The 26,961-nt window shown below is 30.7% G+C and overlaps 1 protein-coding gene across 1 annotated transcript in view; it reads right to left on the bottom strand.

Moving 5' to 3' along the window:
* The window catches only part of LOC131850079 (protein Wnt-1-like), an 84,245-nt gene extending 60,487 nt beyond the window's left edge, over nt 1-23,758 (bottom strand). Inside the window, exon 1 of the mRNA XM_059200231.1 lies at nt 23,268-23,758. Within this exon, the coding sequence (XP_059056214.1) occupies nt 23,268-23,335 (68 nt within the window). The 5' untranslated portion in view covers nt 23,336-23,758. The remainder of the gene's footprint in view (nt 1-23,267) is intronic.
* Between the last annotated feature and the right edge of the window lie 3,203 nt (nt 23,759-26,961).

Genomic DNA, 26,961 nt, shown 5'->3' with positions numbered 1-26,961 from the left:
AATGGACATATTTGCCCAGTATAACGGTAATATTCAACTCAAGCGCACAAATACACTGGGAGCCATTGGAGTAAAAGTGCATATGATCTATAAAAATCATATCTGAAGAAACATATCGTCATGACTATTATAACGGATGGGGTAGTCAGAGCTCTTGTCAAATGTCGAGGATATGGTGAAAGCAACCTTAAATATGGCCACATTTCACTTTGTATATTTGAATACAACGTGACAGATTAACAGATTATTATATATTTGGTTTTACTACACCGACTTACATTCAAGAGCTCAAATCTGACCTACACAAACAAAAACTATCTCTCTGGTAACCTAACCAAACCCCAATATCAACCGCAAACTTAAGACGACGCATCGCAAATATTGACATTAGCAATCTCAATTTTTTTCAGCAATTACAAACAATTCAAGACTGATATTTATTTATTTCATTTTTCATATCTTTCATATTATATCACCATATTAATTATTCTTGTTAGATGATGGCGGTAGGCTCGCTGCTTGTTACGTTGTATACCAAATATACCAAGCGAAATATGGGCATATTAAAGGTTCCTTCCACTACCATGGTTCACCAGAACACGATAGTTGACAATGCCACTGACTACCCCACCTATGATAACATCGTGATAGTGTGTTATCAGAAAACATCAATCAAAATATGCATAAACTATACGATAATATATGTATATACAGTTATATTATAATGGACTCAATTACAGCCTTATCGATGCTTTAAGATCTTTATTATTTTCTTAACTACATAGTACGAGACCTGTGCTTGACTATATTTATTAATTTTCTACTAATTACAGTGTCGGTAGCCTTGAACATAATTGAGCGGTCAGTATAATTCAGATAAGTCGGTATTATTAGTGTAGGTCAGTTTTTTTTTTATGGAAAAATGTATAATTTAATGTTAATAATTGTAGTTTATAACCCTATAAAATATTCGACTTTAATCGTGATGAAATTAGTATAAAATTGAATAGCAAAAAAGTTTACGAGACATACCAATCTCAACCGGTAATTATGAGATTTTTTCTCTATTTTAATTAAAAAATAATTCTCGGTTAATTATTTGACACACAAAAATAATATACGCATAATTTGTTATGTACCAGTAATTATGAGATGTTTTTCTACATTTTAATTAAAGAATAATTCTCGGTTTATTATTTGCCACACAAAAAAAATATAATATATGTATAATTTTTTACGCGTTTTTGATTTCTTCAAAATTATATACTTTAAATATAGTATCGACACTGAAATAAAATCTTTCCATTACAAAAGAAATAATTAAAATCCGTTTAACACAAAAACAACATCGAGTAAATGTATAAATAAATAAATTAATAAACTTTTTTACCATATAAAACATTTTCAATTAAGTAATCAATAAAAGAAATTAAAGTAATCATTTACAAAAAAAATATGTCGAATTGTCAGACTAATATGTTAAATTCCATATGGCAGTAGTACATTATTGCTTTTTCTTTCTTTACTCGGTATAGGTGGGAACGAAATGAAGTATTAAAATTCACAACAGCATCGCTTTAATAGTGATCTGTCTGAGGATAAATTGTAGGGACCGATGCTATCGCCTAATAACTTCTTTGCTTCTTTGGTAGCCCGGGACGTATACGACCTCGGACGATCGAAGTGTAATATTTTATAACGAATTATATTTATGATCTATAGTATTATTATTTAATATATTTATATTTATATAAATATATATATGTATACTAGCAGAATAATTCTTATTTGTAAAAATACTAATATACTATAATTAATAGCAGATTAAATTTATATGTATAAGTAAATAAATATAGAAATATTTGGTAATAGAAACAAAATCAAAACGATATTTTAGAATCTTGTATACATGATATATTTTAATGTATATACATGTATTTGAGATTCTGTTTGGTATGTAATGAAAAGCTTATATTTTGTGCCTAATTTATTTTTATTCGATTAAAAATTGTAAATTAGTTTGTAATATTAACATTTCTACTAGTAATATATGTATAGATACATAAATATTAAACGACCACAAATACCTCATCCATTTCTTTTCCTAATTCACAATATCGAATAATCAAAACAGATAAATTCACTAAAATTATTGTCCACAAAAAAAAGATATCATCCCAAAACTGTTGACAAGACCTGACATCATTTAAAATTAATGACGGTCGTACATTATTCGGCTACCAGAGTCAGAGGTGGTCCACCCTTTTACGCGTTTTCGTCACAAAAAATATAAAAAGCTATTACCGTCCTCATGTTTCGTGATATCCTTTAAATATTTCCACGTGTGAAATATTAAATATACCTAATTTGAATATGGAATGCTTTACTCGATATTTCAATTAGTTCTTGAATATCCCATATTCTTTTTTATTATTCAGGGTTAGTTATACAAGGTTTACTAAGTCAAAGTGACACTTACCAAAGTGGAAGACAGAAAATAAATTTTGTACTTTCATATTAAACTGATCACGTGACCGTGCGTAATTTGTATGAAGGTATTAAAAATTATATTCAAATATCTAATTTACTTCCTTTTCCAAATATGTCCAATTTTGTGAATGTATTATATATAACATTTAAAATTCTTATAAATAAATATCAACGCGTGTAAACTTAGAAGTTTGTATATTTTTCTGTGTATACACTAGTATACACACTATTCTGACTAACACTTCTAATGTTACGCGGACGATATAATTAATCTTCGTCGATTGTGGAAAAACCAGTTTAAAAGAAGAAAAACTCAAAATAAATCATACCAACATGCCTTGTCATAATTAGGGATGACCTAACCTAATTATTAGGGCATCTATCAGTTTCCCGGATTTATTCTAGGTTAGAGATGTGTGGAGAATCCTGGCGGAGATTAATTAATAGTTTTGTTTACAAATTACAAGTTACCAACCAATAACCTAACATAAATAAAAAATTGATTTATACTAATAGAGACAGAGAGATGAACTTCTTAGGATTTCATGGATCCATCGTGTGACAGAGAGGGAAACTCCGACCAGTTCTCGGGACTTGTGACCCGGGTAAGTTTGAGGGGTCTGTTTGTCGAAGTACGTCAATAGTCATGTTCACCACTCATGTTTCTCTTCCTGCCCAATCAAATCTGGGAGGAATAGTAGTAACTATGTCTTATTTTATTATGTAGCACAGATTAAATTAAATAAAATCAGTAGTTCGGGTTCTAATTTTCAAATTCCAGGTCTTCATGCTTTTTATCCTGATTACCAGAATGAAGAGATGACAACCCTAATCATAGTTCGCAGAATTATGTAAAGAGAGAGTTTGTATCTAGGTGTATTAAATTTTTATAATTGTCTTATTCAAATCTAATTCAATCATATTATTGTATATTATTATGTCATTTAAAACATTACAAAAGAACTGAAACTACAGAAAAATGTGGGAGACCATCATAAAAGAAAATATTATTTAATTATTATACATATTCAAGTGAAGTAGATACCCAAAATGGATGGTAGAGATAATGATTAAAGAATTCGATGTGCATATCTGGAAAACGTCCTATATGAATAATACAAATAATTTTAACTTTGACATTCATACAAAATATTATGCAGGGTTTCTCTAGTTCTTATAATGTTAATTGAACTTAGAATTATTATTCTAATGTTAGTCTACCGACTTTTAAAAAGGTACTAACATCTTTGCTGGTTTTGAATGTACATATATTACCAATGTCTCTAGTTCTGATGCCACTATTAAGTTTTGTTTGAAATTGTTGTTTTTCATTGAAAATGTCGATTTGCTTTTTTGTGTTTTCAATACAAAAATATCGAATTAACATTTTCAATTCGATTTCTTGCCATTGAAAGATTTATTTAATTATGCACTATGCAACGAAGTCTTATATTTTTTTTAAACACCGAATATTTAATATGCATATCGCCAAACTATACGGAACACTTCTAATGCACATACTAAACGCTCTTGACCAACTTTTTTTTATTTTGTTTATAGAAAATTGTATTAAGAACTGTTAACACTCAGTTTCGATGCATTAAAAATAAATTCTTTCATATATAAACATTTCATCAACGCATTGCCTTCTTTCTTCATTTTGAGTGCTTGCCTAACTTTAATACAAACGATTTTTATTCACCCGACTATGCCTAAAAACATTATCATAATGAGATTTTTTTAAATTGAGAAAATAAAATAATCTATACTTAAAAATAAAACTGAAGTGTCTGTTTGTAATTTCAAATTGACACTTCAGTTCATTAAAGGCATATACGGTACTTACACCAAAAATAATTTTGTCTATCTGTATCTTTCTTCTTACTAATCTCTGAAACGGCTGGATCTCTTTGGCTATAAAATGGCAACACAAGAGTGGTGCTACAAGCGTCACGTCATAACGTGATGACTTTGTGTATACGGGTGATGGTTACCACTTACCATCAGACGGATCGTCAGGTTATTAGCCATTATATATCTAAATCTGGATCCATATAAAAAAATACAAATATAAAATTGGGCCTTTATATCTGTTAATTACCTTTTCACAACCTGTTACCTTTTACCTTTCTTTAAGTAAAGTATTGTATCACGAGGATAAATATAAGCTACCTTTTATCTCCAATAATATAGACAAAGATGTGGATATAACTAATCTTACTAATATTATAAATCCAAAAGTTTGTGTGTATGGATGGATTTTTGTTGATAAAACTTCACAGTGACATAGCTTGTAATAATATAGCGTGTAAAGCATTACGCGCTCGACTCATAGTTTATAGATTATGATAACATATAGGCTAATTATTACATAATTTGAATATGGATAAAATAAAAACATACCAACAATAAAGTTGCCCGAGTATTTTAAAACGGAGATCGCGTGGTAAACCAATATACAGGCATAAATCAAAACTGTCCGTCTGGATATCCCTTTGGTTGAACGTATCAAGCCGCAACCGCAAAGTTTATGTGTAACCGCAACACAGACAGACTATAGCACATTTTCTAAATGTTTCTCCTCCATTCAACTTTAAATTTCATCGAAAACCAGCTATTGCTGCGACTTTACATGTTTTGTTTTTTTTTTTATGGAATTGAATTGGCAAACAAGCTGATGGCCATTCCCATCTGATCGATCCCCCGTTCAATTCAAACAGGGATTGAAATTACGACGGCCTAAGCGGGAGGTTCGAATCTCTAACAGTCCCCTCAGACTAAAGTTCTATCCGTCAGGCAGGAGTTGGCCTTCAGCCATTCTATAAGTTCTTCCGCGGGTTTGGAGTGCCATCTGCCCTCGCCCGTATCGTTCGATACGACGACGCAATTGGCCTTTACAGCTTGTAAAGGCGTCCAACAGCGTCAAACTAGTCCGAAAAAAACGTGATGGTAAGCGGTTACCATCGTACATATACATGAACAGCACGGATTTCACGTTATCAGTGAGCCCGTTGTATGACTCATGCATGATCATTCTGAAGGAGGACCACATTATCAGGTAGCACCACTTATGTGTTGTCATTCCGAAGGATATATTAGTAACGTACCATGACAGGTTGACCTCCGCGCGGTTCCCCCTGGAAATTATCATGATAAATTCCTGGTGAATTTGTGACGATGCCAATCCTACACTGGTGCCTCACCAGCGTTAGCGTAGGCACAATTCCATTATCATCCATGCGATATCTCACCCTAACCACAACTTTGAAATATCCTACAAATCAAACTGTTTAGCGGCTGAAATAGGTGAAACAGGGATCTGTATGTGTACAAATGACTTTATGCAAAGCCTACTTTTTTATAGCACAAGGGCCAAACGGACCTGCGGATCACCGGATGGTAAGTGATTACTGCCGCCCAAGAGCACCCGCACCAGGGGATTTGCATTTCCAGTGGTTCCACAATTGTAGGTGGCAAAAAGTCTCTAGAAAACCGCACCGCGAGGACCGCCATTCGTCCATATGATCAGGATGGTATTTTATAATAGTTTCTGGCAGGTACAACTAGTCTTGAACACTTTCTTTCATTGTAACAATCCACTGCACTGTTTTATTTTCTCGAGTTGATAATAAAGGTCAATGAATGGTGAATGAGCAAAAAGTATCATCGGATACCGCGCCATTTCCCAGTACGGGCGCATTTTTTCCCCCACTGGCGAATATATACATTTATTTCCAAGAAACGCCGTGAGAATGGGAACCAAGTTTGTCACTTCAATTTTACATTGGCTTTTACATGATATTTATTTATCTGTCTATTGATTATACTTGTAGTATTACTGGCCTGCCATGTTAATATGCCAAGTTTATATTATTCGATAAATGTAATAACTTGTTTAGACGATTGATAATCTATGTAATTTACTTTGTAGAACTCGCATCGGTTGCATCTTTCATGTATTTTCCACATTTACTTACTCTTAAATCTTAAATATATATATATTTGAAAGGTTTAGTTCCATTAGCTTGAATTTTTAAATCAGCTATATTATTACTCTGATTAATAAATTTATTAAGCCTAAGTGGTCCAATACATATCCCAATAGTTACACTGTTAAATAAAAGTATTTAAAGTTACCCTAAATTTGGGATAAAATATCATAAACTAGCAACATTGTATGACTAAAAAAAATATCTAAAGATGTGTGGTCGCGGTAAGCGCTTTTATTTTATTGTGCCTTTCAAGTATAATGCAAATACAGTATATTCTATCTACCTTATATATTATTGTCAACCTATTATTATTCTTATGCGCAGCCATTTTGAATTTCAAGCCAACCATTCAATTCGGTTTAAAAGTCAAATAGCAACTTCCACGAACATCTCAAGTTATATGAAAACTTTCCAACGATTTGCAGATGAGAACTTTCTTCTACCAATATACTCGGATATTGTTTGCTTTTCTACAATAAATAGTTGAAACTCCTTACAGCGCTTTAGTACTTCGCAATTTCAATTATACTTATATATTTTCTTGGTATTTAATTTAATTAAGTCTATCAGTTATATTTTTCTTTTATTAATACTGATGGCCTACCTGATGGTATATCTACAACCCTCGCCTATATAAATGAATAGCACTAATCAGCGCCGATCTTCAACACGAGACCCGTGCCCCGGGCGGCAAATTCGAAATTGTTACTAACTTAGAATTTTTGCACCTCTGACAACTTGACCACTGACAGACAGAAGTCAAGTTAATTGTATTCAATACGTTTGAAAATGAAGAAGATGTAACTGTTGATAAAGCCACAATAATAACAATAAATATATAAATAAAAATAATAACAATAATAAAAATAATAACAGCAATACTAATTAGACAAATTGTTTGTAAATAAGAATATTGCAAATTTTTCGCCAGAGGGGGGAGGGCGGAGGAGTGTTAAGGGGCGGTTTTTACCCCGCTTCGAAATATATGAAGTTCCGGAGCTGGCACTAATGACATCAAGTTATCATATAACACCCGTGGTACACATGCATTGCCATTCTGAAGGACAAAGATAATTAAGACTAATTTCACCCATCAATCGAAACACATTGTACAATGCAAAATGTTAGAGGATAGAACAGGTAGATTCCTAAGCAGACAACTCGATATCGGTGTAAAACGGTTACAGTTTATTTATCAAAAAATTGAGGTCATTTAAGTATTTTTATAAATTATCTAGTCCCATAACACAAGCACAAGCATTGGTTACCTTAAAACTAGATGGCGCTGTGTGAAGAGTCCTGGGTTATTATAATTATTATATAATAATACTAGCTGTCCCAGCAAACGTTGTTTTGCCTTAATATAAATAATAAAAATTTAGGGGTTGAAATTTTGTGAGGGGATCCCCTAACATTTAGGAGGATGAAAAATAGATGTTGGCCGATTCTCAGACCTACTCCATACGCTCACAAAATTTCATGAGAATCTGTCAAGCCGTTTCGGAGGAGTATGGGAACGAAAACTGTGACACGAGAATTTTATATATAAGATATATTGCTATATAAGTTGCTATTGAAAATAAAGATGCAGTTGGTTTCTTGCCCTAGATTTTTCCCAAATCACGATCTTCTCGAACAAAGATCAGATTGTTACCTGACAAACAAACTGAATAACGTATGTTTCAACAATGAATTTAGTTAATTAGAGACGTATTAACGAAGTGTTCGTTTACTTAACAAACACGTGTAATGTTGTTATGAAAACTAACTAACAATACGGTATCGATGGCTAGCGGTTTAAAGTTAGTAAACTCATCAACTGAACAGTTTTCAGAAATTAGTGTTTAATAAACGATTCAATTACTGTCAATAAAAATATATTGCCGATATAACGGCTTTCGGTGAAATAGCTCACATTTTATAAAGGTTGATTTTTTAAAATAAATAATATATTTTACCGCTCTAGATGGAGATCCTTTGAGACTGATATAGTTCAAGAAATTTTAAAAAGAATTATAAATGCATATTTGTCAAAAACAATGAAGGCAAATAAAAGAAAAATATGGAACAAAAAAATATTAATAACAAATCATAATTATCATATATTGTTACTAATTATCAGTAATTACTACTGTTGATTTAGATCAAAATCCGAAAATAAAATATTTATTTTATTGTATTTAATTAAAATGACAAATTAAAAGTGAACGATGTAGAACGAACTATTGCATTTTTTTAATTACCCAGTAGAAAATTCGTATATTAGGTACCTAACAACGTTAACCATAAAGAGTAGTCATAGTAACCTAAGAAGTATTGAATTATGTATTACAGAGAATTTAAAATTCCTCACTGAAAAATAACTCCAAACAATTGGAATTTAAAAAAAATCTAAGCTTAATTGGTACATATTATACAAACCGTCAAGTCATTATACACTTAATGACAAAGTAATTACCACATTTCATAAGGTTTGGCATCATCTTTTTGAGAATTTAACGAAAATTGAATTTAATAAAACAATCTGTATATCTAAAATAATAAAGTTGCACTATTTAACGAAAAAACGGTTTTGTTTTAATCGAAGCGGTCTCGCCTATGCGATATAAAACCTCCAAAATGAATGTGATGAAATTCCTTGCAAATGTATCGTAATTTAAAAAAATTGGTTACACAGATTCATACAAAATTATTTTGTTGTGTGACGCAAGCTTGCTCAATGCAATAAGGGCGACCCCACAATAATTTTGACAGCGCATAGTAAGCGTAACGTATGCAAATTCCGCCCGGGGCCATGAAATATACGACCAATAAATAAACAACGAACCTAAAGGGGTGAAATTATATATTCATACGAACTAGTGATGTACTAGTGACATATCTAACCTTCATTTCAATATACACCTATATTTATTTCCTACTATTTTTATAATGGCAAATACATTGATGATTCATGTGACCATCACCAAATAAACTATTCGTTCGCAGTACTACTAATTTATTCTAATTTGTGAAGTGTTATGAATAACTAACTCTTGATTCGAATAATAAAGTCGATATCGTGTCCATTCAAGTGTACCATAATTAATCATAATTATGGCAAATATATTACATATTTATAATGATGCTTTATAAATATAAATAAAATATTTTTACTAGGTATATCTTTAATTTAATACACTACAATAGAACCAATTATTTAATATACAGATTTATAAATTTTAGCTGTTACCAACGACTTGGTTTACTTTTTTAGACCTAAGATGGCCTGTGTCTGGCCTTGTTATACAACCTATCATCAAACTCATCACACACCAAATTTCAACAATATCTATGCAGCCGTTTAATCGTGAAACAAAGATAACAAAGAGATAGACATGCAAACATTAGAATTTATAATATTACAATAGATTAATAAAATATCGACATCGATTTTCTTTGAATGAAATGTTACATCACTAGGACAGTCCAATATCGTAATAGGCAGGCTAAAGAGTGAGGCGACTTGTATAACATCACCAAATTAGCCGGGCGATCTGCACTAGCCCTTAGGCGGTTACAGGGTTGTCGCAAACATTTTCTAATATTTTTTGTTATTTGTTACTCTGATAATGATTTTTAATATTGTGACATTTATATTCATATATAATTTAAATGACAACCTATTAAATTACGAATAACCTGATTTATTAATTCATTATTACCCAACTATAATACTTGTAAATCATTAATTACACCGTAGATTCTTTGTGTATAAAAAAATAATATATAACAAAATAGATAAGGATTGAAAGTTTATTATAAAACTCTCTCTTTTTTGAACTGAAAATATAAAATCGCGGAATATATAATAAATCTTCTTCAAAGTAATCGACTGATATGATAGCTTTAACCTATAGAAGAGACTGAAAAATTAAAAACTGACTAACTTTTTATTTGCTATAAAGTCTAGGTCTAGGGTAAGTAATTTTGAAATACAAAATCTAGTACAAAATTTTGAGAGTGTTAAAGTAATTTTAATACTCAATAAATAAAAAGATATGAGGATTAAAAACAATTTATTAGTTTATGTTTGAACTAATTAACACATGTAATCAAAACAACTTTAAAATAGATAAAAAATGTTATGAAGTGGCAACCCTGTGTGAGTAACCCAACGACATGTAAATGTTTTGTGACGCCTTTATAAATGATTTTATCCGACATGTTTTGTGTGAAATATTACGATGGCAAATTGAATTGCACGCAATCTGGCCGATAGATAGGACGAGCACATGTGTTCTTAAAACCCCAGCATAATATTATTACACGAATAATTTGGGGTGACGATGTTGGACCAAACATTTGTCGAGCATTATACCTTTTAAATGTACTGGTTTCTTTGTGAGTGACATGTAACATTGTGTATATTGGTAATGTTACAATGTTGGCTTTCGATTGTTATGTCTACACGTGCTTTAAGTTGCTTTAAGTCGCATTGACTGTCGAAATTATAAAACACGAGAATACTTATTATTGTATTCAAGTGGTCAATAATGTGCAAAGTTGTTGTTGAATATAAACTAAACAATTGCTATGACTATGTTTGTTGTTATTTTAAATGAGTTTCTTTGTGTTCCTTAGTTTATTTATTTACTGTTAACATTATTGCTAGGTGTGAAAATAGTTGACAAGGTTAATGTTCTAAATATAACTTACACATATTGAGTAATATATACTTATGCAATAGATTTAGAAGTAACTTGGCTACTAATATAAGTAGGTATCTACTCTAAGTACTTAAAGGTATCTCCAAATAGATTACCGTATAATTACTTACAATATATACTTAAATACTTACATCGTTATAAAAAAGAAGCATATATATATTAATATATATGCTAAAATTTTTATAACGATGTACTATGAAACCTTAAAACCAGATATATACCTATATTTTATTGTTATACTGTCTTCTGATACCCATGACTTTATGTATAACATCATATTTCTCACTGACTTGTTATCAACCATGACTGAAGTGTAATAAACATATAAACAGACAGATTCGTCTATATTTCTAATGTTATAAATATGTTAATATTATTATTATTCTCGTTTACGAATAATCATAAAATTGCCAACCCTAATATTAAACACAGAATACACTAATTAGGTATTAAATTTACGTATAAGGGGTGGCACGCATAACAAACTAAACTAACAGGGTGCCTATTATTATTAGGCGCACAAATATAATAGCATTGTTTATTAGGATGAGACACGTTACAGTGTAAATAATTTAAACCCCAATATTGCAGTTAACGTAACGCTACAATTATATTACATATGATCACGATTATAATCCTAAATGGGATAGTCATAGGCATGGTAAACTGTCGTGGCGAATGCAATATTTAAAATACCCACATTTCACTTAATATATTTACAATCCAATGAGCAGGAAGCGAACTTAACGTCCTCTTTAATAAATTATAATTATCGGTGTTTCCATCACCGTAGATTTAGTAAGAAATATAAATTGAAACATATTTTTAGTGCCTACCTCATTCAAAGTTACGACCTTTACGGTCTACAAATAAGGATACTACTACGAAGCCATAACGCTCGCAAATTACAGCAACCGAAATTCGAATCTATGTAATCACTAACAAAATTATGTACTATTAAAAAAATGTGGTTACACAGTTCATACAGAAATGATTTTGCACTAAGTATCGAATGCCTACACTGGGCATTTAATACACTGCACTAAGCCAGGCAACTTCTTTAACTGAAATCTTTAAAATTCGAACTCTTAATCCAAGATGGACGGCTAAATATTCAGAATCCGGGCTACGACCCACAAATTAATTTGGCTTCAATTTTGATTAGCTGTTATCTGATTAAACTCGAGCGCCCTACTATAAGCCCATTTAATTCATTTATTATTAAACTGTGGTAAGTGTTAATATTATTGATGTATTGCTTCCTGAGTTCGGACGTAAATAGGAATTAATTAATGTAACATCACCTAACATAACGTAGGTATTATTTGTAGATAGTACAAACTGATCTATGTGACTAAGCAAGTCAACACTATAATTTAAGAGTTAGCCTCATTATAACGTTAATTATAAATATAAAAAAAATATTAAAAATTATATCTATGTCTACAAGTAATAATGAAGTTATATTTAAGGAAAATTCTTGCTTAGTTGTACTGTTAAAAACCTTTAAAAATAATCTGTATAATGTACAACCAATTGCTTGCAATACTAAAAAAGAATGTCTAAATATCTGTTCATTTAAACATTCAGAGAAAATACTTTTGTAAGAAACTATTTTCATACAAAAATAATTTCTTCTGAATGTCACGGACCTAAATCTACCATTATTCTTACCATATGTATTTTATATCACTAAAATGGCAAACAATTTGATGGAAACCCACATTATGGACAGAGCTAACCTTTACACATGACTATCATTATGGAGATTATTCAATAAAATATATTGTCTTGTTAGCTCTTGATTCCTGTTTCGCGCTTTGCCACTCTTCTGCCATCTGACTATTCAAGCCAACTTTTTATTGGTTATAAAAATATTTTGAAAACTACTGTTGGATTGGAGTAAAATAAATAAAAAGTATTCTGAGGAAAAATATGCAAATTGTTATAAATCTAGAATTGATTCATATTGTGAGTAGTAGCACCCGTTCGTTCTTTCGGATGCGTCAGACATTGCTGTGTTTTTATCTTACTTAATGCATTTCTATAACTGTACCAAAACATAAACTGTAGAAAAAATAGCTATCTGAAAAAAAACAACATTATATTATAATAACCCACAAATGAATAACCCTTGCCAATGCATTTGTATGTAGATAATATATTTTATGTGTCTACATACAAACAAAACTGTATAATTTTCTAACGAGAACTTTTAAAACATATTTTCTATGTAGACATAAGACTTAAATGCGTTAATAAATTCTTAAAAATATTATTATATTTTTTTTAGTATATAACTATAATATCCCACATTACTCACAGATAATACAGCTTGCTATATGTGTTTAAGATTTTAAAATAACTTAACTATTAAATATATGTAAAAATAAAGTATTGTTAAAAAAAATAACAGGAACAAGGGTAAGCTTATCTCTGAAAGAGATCAATATAAAAAATATTTTGAAAGGTAAAAATCTTTCCTTTCTAGAATTAGTTTAGATGACTTCATACCTAAGTATTCAAATAGTAGAGGTTCATAATACATTAACTTAAATACTTGTTATTCCATTTAAAATAATTTATTATACAACCTTAGACGACAGCTGCTCTGTAAGCATCTATTACTTAACTGTGTTATTAGACAGTCTGTGCTTACTGTCAGTATGTATTCACTGGACCGTACTGTTGCTCCCGGCTTTATGTGCCCCTAATCCTAAGTAATGTTTACAATATTTACTATTGTATATTTAATCTTAAAATAAAATAAAATACAATACAAAATATCCTTGCATTTTTTTATGTGATTGGTATGGCAAACTGACGTCCGCCTGATGGTAACTGGTTACTGTAATCTATCTGTCGGAAGGCTGTCTGTCTGTCTGTTTATTACGTATATAAAATAACGTATAATTATTATATATTTTACACACTACTTAATTAAAACTTAGATAACTTTAATACGTAACAATATTTAATGGTAATGATTAATACGGTATTTACTTATCGTTACGTCGCGTTGAGGTTGTTTCAGACATGGGCAAACTAATAATAAAGTACCAATAAAAACCAGGTTTATATATTATTATCAGACAATAAACACTGCGCCATTTAGTCCTGCACAAATACTCATGAATACAAATGTTTGCAACATGCGAAGAATCGAATCCGCGACCATCTGAAGTAAAGCGGTTTGCCAAACCGCTAGACCTTGGAGGCTGTCAGTTTGAATCTGAGTTAACAATGATATATTTATTTTCGATGATATATTTGATTTAGAGGGTACAATCTAGTGACGGTAGTTGAGTAAATCGCTGGCAACTATTGATATTAACATCACTGTACTACAGTTAACTAGTGACCACAGCCTGTGCGAACTAGTCGAAGCGTCGAAACCATAAATTCTTTATTTACCATAGAATTGTTCGAGTTAAGACCTTATTACGTATCATAATAATATCTATTATACGCAAAAGTTTTAAAATAAGTACAAATTTGGGGCCGCTCGCCGTACATAGTATGTCTGTCAAATGGTTCAAATTTATATTCATTTCCGGAACATTAATTATAGTTAGTCATGCGTATAAAATATTTTATTTTATATTGTAACGAGTGATGGGTCATATTTGCATACAATTAAAGTAACAAAAAGCGATGTAATTCCCAGTAAAATGGTTTCGTTTTAGTCCGTTTGAAGTTAATGGAGCATTTGTATCCACATCTGCGAGCATTAGTCTTGGACTGTTTGGGTTAGATATACCTTTTTGTAGGACTAATTATAGAGTCTGCTTATTCTATGGAGACAGTATGTTATGAGTTGTTAGTCAATAACAATATTCTCTATTCGGCTCTATTTTTTACTAATTTCTAAATAAGGAAATTGTCTATTGAACTCTATTTTTACAGTATTTTCTCAATAAGGATGTTTTCTATTTAACTATACTTTTATACTATTTTTCAATAAGTTTGTTAATTGTTCACGTTTTTTTAATATTCTCTATAAAGATGGTCTCTATTTCCCCCGTTGTAATATTCGCGTTCCTCATCGAGACGATAACAAAATATGATTATTGTTAACAAAAAGTAAATTCTTCAAAACGTAATATAATCAATATGCAAATGTAGTAAAAGAGTAAGTATTAAAAGAGCTAATAAATAAAAATAGATTCACATTTTACATATAGGTATACCTTAAAAAAACAGAACTCCCTACATTTTTGCATCGATTGTTAATATATAAAATAATATATATCGATAATATAATGATAAAAAGTAATGTTCAAGTATATATAAGTGAAAAAAAAACAGCCTGGATAATTCACACAACGCCATTTAGTTCCAACACATACATACTATTGAGACATCTTCTATACAAAAAGAGAACTTTAGACCTTGAAAGCTGTTTTGTACACATTTGTTGTTTTAAGATGAAAACGAATAATTAGAAAAAATCTTTCTTAGATAGAACAGGAGTTCAAAGTTTGTGTACAAAAACAGTATAAATTAGATATTTCGATATATCAAAGTAGCATTCCTAAAATCAAATAAGTACATACGCATTTCTTGATTTTTGGTAAATGAACTCCTTATGAGGTGTAGGGGAAAATTGCAGGCTGCAAATTGGAGAAAATAACACGAGGGAAGCCACAGGAAAAAATTAATACTTAGTTATACGAATAAATTTAACAAAGGGCTAGCTTAATATAAAAACGGACATTATTAAATAATAAAAAGTCTGATATGGAATTTTGTAATTTTGTGTTATAGCGTCATAAACTATAATGAACCATCATAAAGCGATCGAAACCAACAGTTTGAATGGTACTGAGTAATTAGAATTTTGTTTTGGATGTTACGTAGGCGTTTATAGCAAACTATCAACGTCGCCCGGTTTACCTGCAACATTGATTGAAGAACAACAAAAACATACCGTCAAGACTGTTATTCCGGATGGGGTAGTCAGAAGCATTGTTATTTACATTATAAAAATATTATGGGAGCGCTTAAAATATTTTTTATTTATACTACAATGATGGCAAACAAGCATACGGGGCATCTCACCTTGGTAAATGGTTACCTACTATGACGCCTGAGACACCGGGGGTGTAACGTGCGTGTTACCGACTCTTAAGAAACCTTAATATACCCTTCTTGACAACCCCACGCTGTAGTCTCGTGAGAAAACCTCGGCAAGTAGATCATTCCACAATCTAAGTGTATGCGTGTAAAGTACACCACATCCGCTACAATTATTGTTTAATCTCCATGGTATATATCATAATGTAATATATACCACTTTGTAATATATTACAAAGCCTACCTTGGTACAATATCGCCCGTAGGCACTATCACAGATCGAGTAATAGAAATAATTTAATTAACATAATCTAAAAGTAGTAAAGTAGTGAAAGTAGTTTATTCAGAATCAGTCACTGAATCGATATCAGCTGTTTTAAATATATTTATCTCGATTTATTAGAAGAAAAAGTTTTGTTTTTCCCAATTATTGATAACGTAACGATTCGAATTATCATAAATCACACCTTATTACATTTTTTGTATTTGCACATGTGTCTACAATTTCGACAGTATGCTTTATGCCACACAGAAATATTGTTTTTATGTACTTTGATATTTACCAAATTTTTTTGTGAACAAAAACCAAATATTGTGTTTTGCAACCCATACATGTTACGATGACTATACCAAGTCAAATGTATTAAAGTCCATTTTCTTTTTATGCAACTGCAATGATTAAAAAGCTTATAGTCCACATAAAGAAAAGTGGCGTCAGTCATCCATATAACATGAATGACATCACATCATCATATCGCATCTATGATACTCCTAAAACCTAAACAAAAGGAATAAGGTGATGTTCCTCCTTACTCTACTTTTTTCTCTTAATTTAAGGAATCTACTTCTTCGATGGCAACTAAATGTATTTTCCTCTAAAAAATTAAGACGACTTTAGCATATTCGGTTGCATTTTGAAGTCTATTTTTGTGCACGATCATAGGCAGGGAGGAAAGGAGAATAGGTGGGTCATAGCACCATAGCATACCATAGGTTGCTACCTATGGTACTAATAGTGCTTCGCAGTTAGGTTTGAATTCTTCTTCTTCGAAGAGGTCTTCGAACGTCTTCAGATGTCTTTGTACAAACTCTACTTCGATAAGACTCTAGTAAACTGCAGACTATTGCATCTAGCCTTAATGTCAACACAAACTATTTCAGTATTCAATAAGCCACGACAAATAGGCTAACAAAGGAGAAAGCGCTCTAGCTGGTATGGATATAAATAAATTTAATGCTACCGGAGCTTAGGAAAACGCACTTCAAAGCTGGGAAGTGATTATCGCGAGTGACGTTTGTTGCAATAATGCTCGTATCCTTGTCAACTGACTTCAAAAAGAGGTATTTTTTAATTTTACCGTTAATCATACATTACAGCCATTTATTTACTGGCGTCTCAAGTTCACACGGATGTAGTACAGTGTTTGTGAGAAAGGTTGTATTACAGTGGGTATATATTATACGTAGAATCGTTACGGAAGAAATTCTTAAAAAGATAGTGAAAACGATGTTATAGTCCGCTGCTTGATTTATAAGTAAGCAGATTCGAAAACAACAACATTGTTATTTGCTATTGAAATTATATGTTTATTATTTTTTATACTTGCATTACCCGTAAATGGCCCGATATATAGTAGGTAGAGACTACTGTCTCTACCTACTATATAAATAAAACTACTAAACTACTTACTATATAAGTAAATGGCCCGATATATAGTAGGTAGAGACTACTGTCTCTACCTACTATATATCGGGCCATTTATTTATTTAAACGTATACAAGTAATAATATTATAATTACCATGAATACTCGAAATAACTTTAATGTTAGTAAACGAAATTAAATTAATGATTAATTTAATTTAATTTAGTTTTCCATTTATTTCGTATACTTCACTATAGTCCCTCATATTCAAACAAATTGACGACATCGGTGACCTAACGATTTACCACAGCATTTTATTTCGATATTCATAGGTTCGATTCCTCGCACAGTACTGACATTTGTATTCATGAGTATAATTGTTTGTTGGTCTGTTTATATCAGTTGTCTAGTACCCATAACATAGCTTACATAGCTCTGCTTAGTTTAGGTCTAGATATCACTATGTGAGTTCCTGGAGTATTAGTATTATAATAAAACCTACAATTGTGATATTTTATAACGGCTAATTATTTTAGACAGTTACAATTACGAACCATCCAGCTTAGCTTGCGATTGAAACTCTTAAATGATTAATAGAAAATCAATAGCTTATATATGTAGTTACAATTGAGAATTATTAATAACAGCATTACATAATTATGCCTCGGACGGTACACATTTGTTAGTAGATAATATAGGTATATGAAGAAGAGTACATTTTTGGTATAATTACGAAGGGAAGTACAATATACTGCCTGTTAAAGTTAAAAAGTCGTATATTATAGTTTGTATTTAGACCAGATGTCAAACAAAAATGTTGAGCACAAACTGAAAGGTAAACAAAGCTATTATTTATGTTGGGCGATTATTTTTAGATAGCCTGCAAGTTCGCATTCAAACAACCCGACGCCTTTTTTTAACCGTCTTCCAAAAAGGGGCGGTAAGAAATGAATTCGAGTACTTGTATTTATTGTGTGTCGACGTTGTTGTTTACTTCCGATGGTCACGGGTTCGATTCCTCGCACGTTGTAAACAATTGTATTCATGATTATGAATTGTTGTGTGTATTCCATAGAATATGTATATGTATATGTATTTCCAAAAAAATCTAAGTATTTATATAACACATGATCTACTAACCGTGGCATAAATAGCGTGGCACTATGCTAATTGTTCAGGGTTATTTTTTTTATTTTATATTTATATACTCTTACATATTTGCAATTACTGTACTCATTTTGAGTATACTATTTGTAATTAATAAAGTATGTTCTCATGTCGATGGCGGTAAATGTTTCACAAAACATAATTATTTTTCTAAATTTTTATTACTTTATAATTTCACCCAGATTTAATAATAAAATCTGTGAATAACAATTTCATAATATAACAATTACTCTACTTGATACCTACGTGATAATTTCTACGTGAACCTTAACACAAACAGACAGTTTTAGTTTTGTCACAATTTTACGAGACACGACGACCTGAGCCTGATTTTGTCTCCCATTGGCCAGAGTTGGTCTTCACCCGCTTTATAAATCTGTCCAGAGAAGTTGTAAAGCCCAGCTATGACCCACAGCATTAGAATAGACTAAAAAAATCTCGTTTATTATATGTAAAGAAGAATGTGTCAATTTTTACACATTATAGTAGCTCGTACCATTGCGTAAATTTCGTTTACCTGTCAGTTATAATTTACATAACGCCGCCCGTCGGCCCAACAACAAAACAACCGGTGCAACGTTAGTGCACTCCACTAGTCTTATCCCGCGTCGTTGCTCGCATGGAAATAACTCATATTATTTGCGGATAATAAATGATAACTAATAGTTATAATAATAAATGAATACAGTAATTAAAACATTAATAATAATAAAGTAACAAGTAGAGATAAATAAATATTTTAATTTACTGACACACTTTGTATAAAAGCAAGAAATAAAAAGCATAAAGGTAGCTTTGATATATATAAACAAGTCAATATTTATTGAATAAAATACTTTTCGGTTCAATCACACAGTTTTTTGTTCATCCACATAAAAATTACGTTATAAATGAAAAAAAAAACGCAAAATGTTCGTCGCTGCATACATAATGTCATATAGCAACCCGCCCTGACTTTGAACAAGTGCAATAATTATAGAGATAAAGTTTTTATAAAATTCATGTTACTCACTAATAATGCATGTAGTTTTTTGTAGAAGACAGAATTTTGAAATCCTTTATGTATATTTTGAATTGGTCAGATCTTGACCAAATTTATATGAAACTAATTGTGAAGCAACAATTTTTGATTAAAAAAAGGATCAACATAATAAGTTCAATCAGAAATATAATTCTGTGGTAACACACAAAAATACAATGGAATTGAGACCCATGTTTTATTTTTGAAATCGGATGAGAAATAATATCTTTTAACTTTATAATAATAATAATAATCTCAGGACAATTCACACAGCGCCATCTATACCCAAGTTAAGCTAGCTAAAGCTTGTGTTATGGATACTAGATAACTGATACATATACATAGATATATTTTTTTTTTGTAAATACATACATATTGTACAGAGAAAACACCCAGACCGATACAAACAATCATACTCAAGAATACAAATGTTTGTGCCGTGCGAGGAATCGAACCCGCGACCATCGGTTGTAAAGCGGTGTTCTAGACCGCTAGACCACCGAGGTCGTCAAATAGTAGTATCATATTTACATTTAACGGTTTACAATTGTTGTTACATTTATACAATAACAACATTTTTTTAATTAAATATTCAAAAGGTGATATGTATTTTATATCAACAAAACATCTTACTTAACTCTTACTAACAAAAACATGGAAAATTTTAAAATAAATAAGAATACACAAAATAAAATTGCATTTCACTTTCAGACGACTACGGTGGTCTAGTGGTTTAGCACACTGCCTTACTTTCCGTTGATCGCGGGTTTGTTACCCGCATAATACAAACATTTGTATTCATGAATATATATATAAGATAAGTAATTACACATTTGTATATTCTGTAGCCTACTTTCATTTAGTTGACGCAATGGATTAAACTATAAATATTGTTATGAATACATAAACTTCAAGTTATTTTATCTTATCTTCGTCTACAATCGAGCAATCTGAATTATAGGTACTTAGTACTTACTAAACATAAATGTGCATTTGTATTTATTTATTAGTTTCATGTTATCGATCATCAGATGAATTTAATTAAAAACTACTTATATTATATCTAGAATTTAACAATATACATATTTATATAATTTATAACATGCATTGTATTAAAAACTGTATTATCCAGGGTATAACAATATATATATTCAATATATTTCAAATCTTCTATATCAAAAATTCTTACAATATTTCAAAAATGCATTATTTCGTGTGTTTCTAAATAGGCTATATATATATTATTACTTTAATACGTTATAATAACGTATCGGTTATAAAAATAAAACATTAATTAAAAATCAATTCAGTTTTGACGATGTTCTCGACAATTGATTGGCAATTGATATCTTTTGGCAGCCCTTTGAAAGAAGGAGTCTATTTCGACATCAAAAAATTGTATATTATTTTTCTTTAGTCCAGTATATGAATACCTAGACTGTGGACTAAACCAGATGTCATGTTAATTATTAACGTTTACCTAATAACTAGCACGACACCTATTAATTATTTATTCATCTAGAGATTTACAATAATATTGTAGTTAAAATATTTTAACTAATAAAATTCAAATACATATATTATTGATATAAAAATTCAATAAAAATAAAATGTGGTAAGATCCCGTGATATATTAATTATATGTAATGTACACGACTATACCATGGACTAAATTATATCGTACTGGTTTTACATCAAAATATTCACTAGCATTACCAATAATATTAATATTTGTATTTATTTTTCGTCTCCTATAAACAGTGGCAGATTATGGACTTGTCTCTATGATGGTTGCAATAATAAAGACACACTATCAACTCAACAGTTAGTGGCACTTCGAAAGTTACTTACAAGTACGGGTCTAGTCGTAAAACTTTTCGCACAATACATAACGAGCCGGTCGACATCTTGGTTGTAAATATGCGTTGGAATCTTTAATAAAGTTAGAATATGTAATGAAAGAGAATGTGTTTGGTTATTTATTATATTTAAATATACTTATTTGTTTCTATAAAGCTAAACAATGAATAAAAGATGGTGAGGAATAAATGGACGAGCTATAACTATTGTTTAATTACAGTTAGACTTATAATTAGTCTATAATAGTTTTCGGGCTAGATTGAGATGACTAAATTATGTATAACCTTGACCATCACATGTAAAGTGGGTGGACCATAGGAGGTCATTATAATAACAAAGCAATGGGTCTCACAAAATAACGGTGCAAGGATGTCTCCGCCGCATTTATGTCCTTGAGTTCGATATATTCATTCTGAGTAGAATACTTGCCATTGCATATTGCAAGTTTCAGCTTAAATAAGTACGAATTTTTTAATAATATACCTTAAAAGAAACATACATAGCCCTCCATGGCGCACTTATATTTGAGATCTCGATAGCCTATTTAATAATTTAGATCATCATAGTTTTCGATCATAGGAGGATTTCAATAATTACCATTATCCCACACGTATAGACGATGGGATAATTCGCCATTCTTCCTGCTATAGTCCTTAGTTTGTGTAGGTCATACTATAATGGAACGTAGGTACTAGAACTCTATGTTATTTCAAGAGGTACATCTTCAAATGACATAGAGATGTAATTTTATTTTTAAAGAAATTGTAACGCCAATGACAGGACCAAATTTGGTTCCATGTAGTTTCAGAACTATAATAATTAGCCGAAAAAAGCAACTCTTAATTTATAAATCGCACTAATATTTTTATAGTAAAAATTAATTACACTAAACTATAGACAAAATTATATTTATTCAAATTATGCAATGTAATATATTATTTAATGCTGACAAAGTTTTGTTTTTTTTTTTGTTTTATTAAATTAAGTTTACGTTATCATTATTTATATTTATTAAGTTAATAAACATATAAATAATTTAAAGTATACCCAAGTAACATTTGAATAAAAAATATATATTTAATTTGCGATGACATAAAATAACGATATGTAGACATACACAGCACAACAATAAGAAAACATATTTATGTGCCGGTCATAATTTATGTTAGGTAGGTGTATTCATAACAGAAAATACAAGTACAGTTAGGTACTTATATTCTGTTTTAATTTGTTTACTTATAGAAATTGATATTTTATTTTAATAGTCAGTTAATGTAATCACAAAAAGTTGCAATAAAGTAAACTCACCACCAGTTACAGAGAACTGCCTGGACCAGTAGAAGTAGGGTGGACAAAACTTTCCAGAGTAACTTCATAGTGCTTTTAAACTAACGTCACTTATACACTTTTTAAAAGTTAACTCCAAACTCACTCCACAGTAACACCGCAAATTATAAAAGAAACTTTGAGCGGTATTTAATATACAATAACAGTAACGGAAATCGTAATCGAAAACCAAGCACTAAACAATAACCACAAAAGCGAACAATAACATAACAATGTAATCACACAACATTTCCAAAGTGCAAACTCAAAAAAAATCGAACCAAGAAAAACTTTTAAAACAAACTTTTGCAAAAGTTTCCTTTGCCTGACCACTGAATTTTTAAAAATAAACACATGACAACGATTCGTAATTCGAAAACGGAATTACTAATTGCCTCTTTTTTTCGAATACGAAAAAGGAATTGGGATAGTAGTTGCTTAGCAAAGCGACGCGCTTGCGACCCGCGCGCATGGAATTACCAAACCAGACTGGCTTGCTTTAAGCCGTTTGTAAGTATTCCATAGGATTCGCCCGTAAGGGGAAGGGTCGCATCGGAGGGCGTGTAGATGCAATACAACGCTGCACGAGTTCATCCTCGAACCCTTACCACGAATAGCAACAACTTTAAAGATTTCTAACACTCGCGCACAACATCACAGCAAAGGTATTGTCGCATTTATGACTTATCGATCATAAAACTTGCGAAAACTTATGGTAACAGATTTGGAGTGAATAAAAAAGGTATTGGTCCTTAGCTGGACCATTAATTGTGAGCTTATGTCGTCGTCTCGAGAAGTAAATGCGCAAAAATATTATCATTTATTTTGAAATTGATTTGCGTCGTGTGATGGGGTTTAAGGCCATTGATGATGTCGTAAACGTCTATAATACATTATTTACAGTTAAAATCTGTATTTGGATAACTGCAACGAGTCCGTTTTCAAATAAATATTAAAAACAAAAGCAAGTGCGACCCTAACTTAAAATGAAATAGTATTGTTGACACAATTTAAAAATCATTAAGATTAAGACCAAATTAAAATTAATAATATTGGCAAATCACTCTAAATAGATAGAAATACATACTACTTTGAGGTAAAATCTTTAATCACAAAAAGTAATGGAGCTTTAGATAAAATTAAACCGCAACATTTGCATAATTTAGCATATACTTATTAACGCTATTGAGTTTACTAAAATAAATGAATATCTGAGAAGTAATAAATTATTTGTTATTGCTAATAATATAAAATGTATTAAAAAATCACTGCTATTAAAATTAATAAATGATTAATAAACATCTGCGGAGGAACTAATGTAAAGAGGAACTACATATATATTCAAAGTATCAGTAATCGATAATAGATGATGAAGAATTGTCAAGTGATCTCGTGCAATCAAATGCAGTATGACTACAAGCCGTAAATTAATGTGTCGAAGACTCGACGGGCTTCAAGAAAAGAAGTCGGTGGATGTTGTTATCAAGAGCCATTTTGACGTTAAATGAGGTAGACTAAGTATACCAGTATATAAAACACAAAATAGAGCTGATAACCAGGCAATGCAATTTAAATCGCATTAAATTGCGTTACCAGCTTTTTTTAAATGCACAAAAAATCGTATTTTAAAAAGTTTTTGATCATAGCATCAATCATTTCAACGAGTTCTTTGTATAAAATTTCTTCAAGATACCTTAATAACTAATTTTGAATGACTGCATTGTAAAAAGCCCCTGTGGAGGGTAAAAAAACCACGACAATAGGGTTTACCTGTCCGCCATTTTGCTCCCCCTATGTTTACGATGGCAGTAAAACTGTAATTGCTGCAGATCAAACGAACCGACTGACTGACGAACTGTGTTGAGTTTCAAACTTACAATGTGCATCTGTCAAACGAAATTCCATAAGAAAATTGTATCTTAATTCTATTGGAATATGGATAATATTTCTATTAATGATACGATGCTTAATTTAATGTTTAATGCAACGATACATTTACTAGTTAATTATTGTAGCGTTTTCAACCTTAATGTTTAGAAAATAAAGTAATACTATGATGTATTGCAATTTGCAACATTATAAATAGATACTTGCACATTTATTTACGATCGTGTATGTAATAGAGTACCTAAAATATATTGTTCTAAGATTGCTATCTATTCTTATAGTATTTTAGTCTTATTTCAAATGATATAAAAACCTGTAGGCGCTTGATGGAAAGTATCAACCATCGCACATAAGACAGTAGAAACAATGTTTGTAAATACAAATATTCTAATTAAAACATCATTTATTCATGTAGGACATTTTTGCCGCTTAGGAACGTCAATTTTTTTTTATTAATAAGTAATATAGCCAAATCAAATTTCAATTATTTTAGTTTGAAAAATAATTGAAAAATATTGATTAACATACGATTTAATAGAATTGTTATACTAATCTATAAACGTATATCAAATAAGACTAAGACCGTATATGCCAAGGTTTCGAAGCAACAGTGAACGTAAATGTGTGAATATCTCGTCCAATTGTACCGATTGCAAGCAATCTACGCGCGCCGCGTAAAGTTAACAATTTAAATTGTTTTGCACTATTACCTCATTAGATCACTTGTAGGACAGGACATCCTTTGAAATGTCGTGAACACAACTAATAGTTACTCTTGCATCCTAAAATCTAAACTAATATATTTATAAAACAAATGTGTTTAAGACTTAATAGTACAATCCACTCCCAATATTCCATTTGTTATACATACGCTTTACACTTTGTATATTGTCTATTGTATATGATATTATATTATGAAGTACTCGGGTTATATTCGGGTTATTATAGATATATTCGGGTTCCACTCAAAATCAGTAGGTGTGTGTAAGAGACCCATATTACATACACCAATTCACAGTGACGCTATGCCGATACTCCGCCTACTTTAATTATTTACTTTAGTTACTTTTACATTTGTTTTTATTTGCATTATATTTTATTTTCTAATGCAATAATATTATGTCCTTTTCATTGTATTTTATTTTTATTACAATTTATGTAATATAATAATTTATATATAATTTAATACTCAAGGGAACAAGCTGTTTAGTAACATGGTCTGCTTTATTTGAAACTAGATGGCCCACTCAATAAACTTATTTTTACAAGTTATTATTATTATTATACGAAATACTATACTTAGATTATTTATAAGATCAAACATAAATGATAGATTTTTTAATGTATGAAGGTGTCAAAGCTATTATATCGACATGAGTAAATAAGTTACGTCAATACAAGACGTCCACTTTCATTAATCGTCACCCATATTGGTAATGTACAGTACTTCTTAGTACTACAGATATTTCACTATCATGTGGCACCCGGGATACCACTCATGCATTGCCAGTCCTGATGACTACGATGTCATGTTTCCTATCCCGTATTTTTTTTTATTTCTGTCTAATCTGTACCCTACAACCGAAAAGCAGTTCACAAAGCAGCTTGCTGCTTGGCGGCTGAAATAGGTTAGACTGAGATACCTTAACAGATGACATAAACAAAAGCTCAAATTAATTATATATAATATCGATGTCTGCTTTATTAATAACACATTTTTTTGTCGTAATGTATTGCTATTTTCAATCTTAATATTTCATAGGAGGCAACCCTAGCAGTGATACGACAG

The sequence above is a fragment of the Achroia grisella genome, unplaced genomic scaffold, assembly GCF_030625045.1.
Source record: "Achroia grisella isolate CSIRO2021 unplaced genomic scaffold, CSIRO_AGI_Agris_v1 utg702, whole genome shotgun sequence".
Lineage (NCBI taxonomy): Eukaryota > Metazoa > Arthropoda > Insecta > Lepidoptera > Pyralidae > Achroia > Achroia grisella.
The sequence above is the reverse complement of the archived record's forward strand: the minus strand, read 5'-3'. Positions and strand labels throughout refer to the sequence as shown.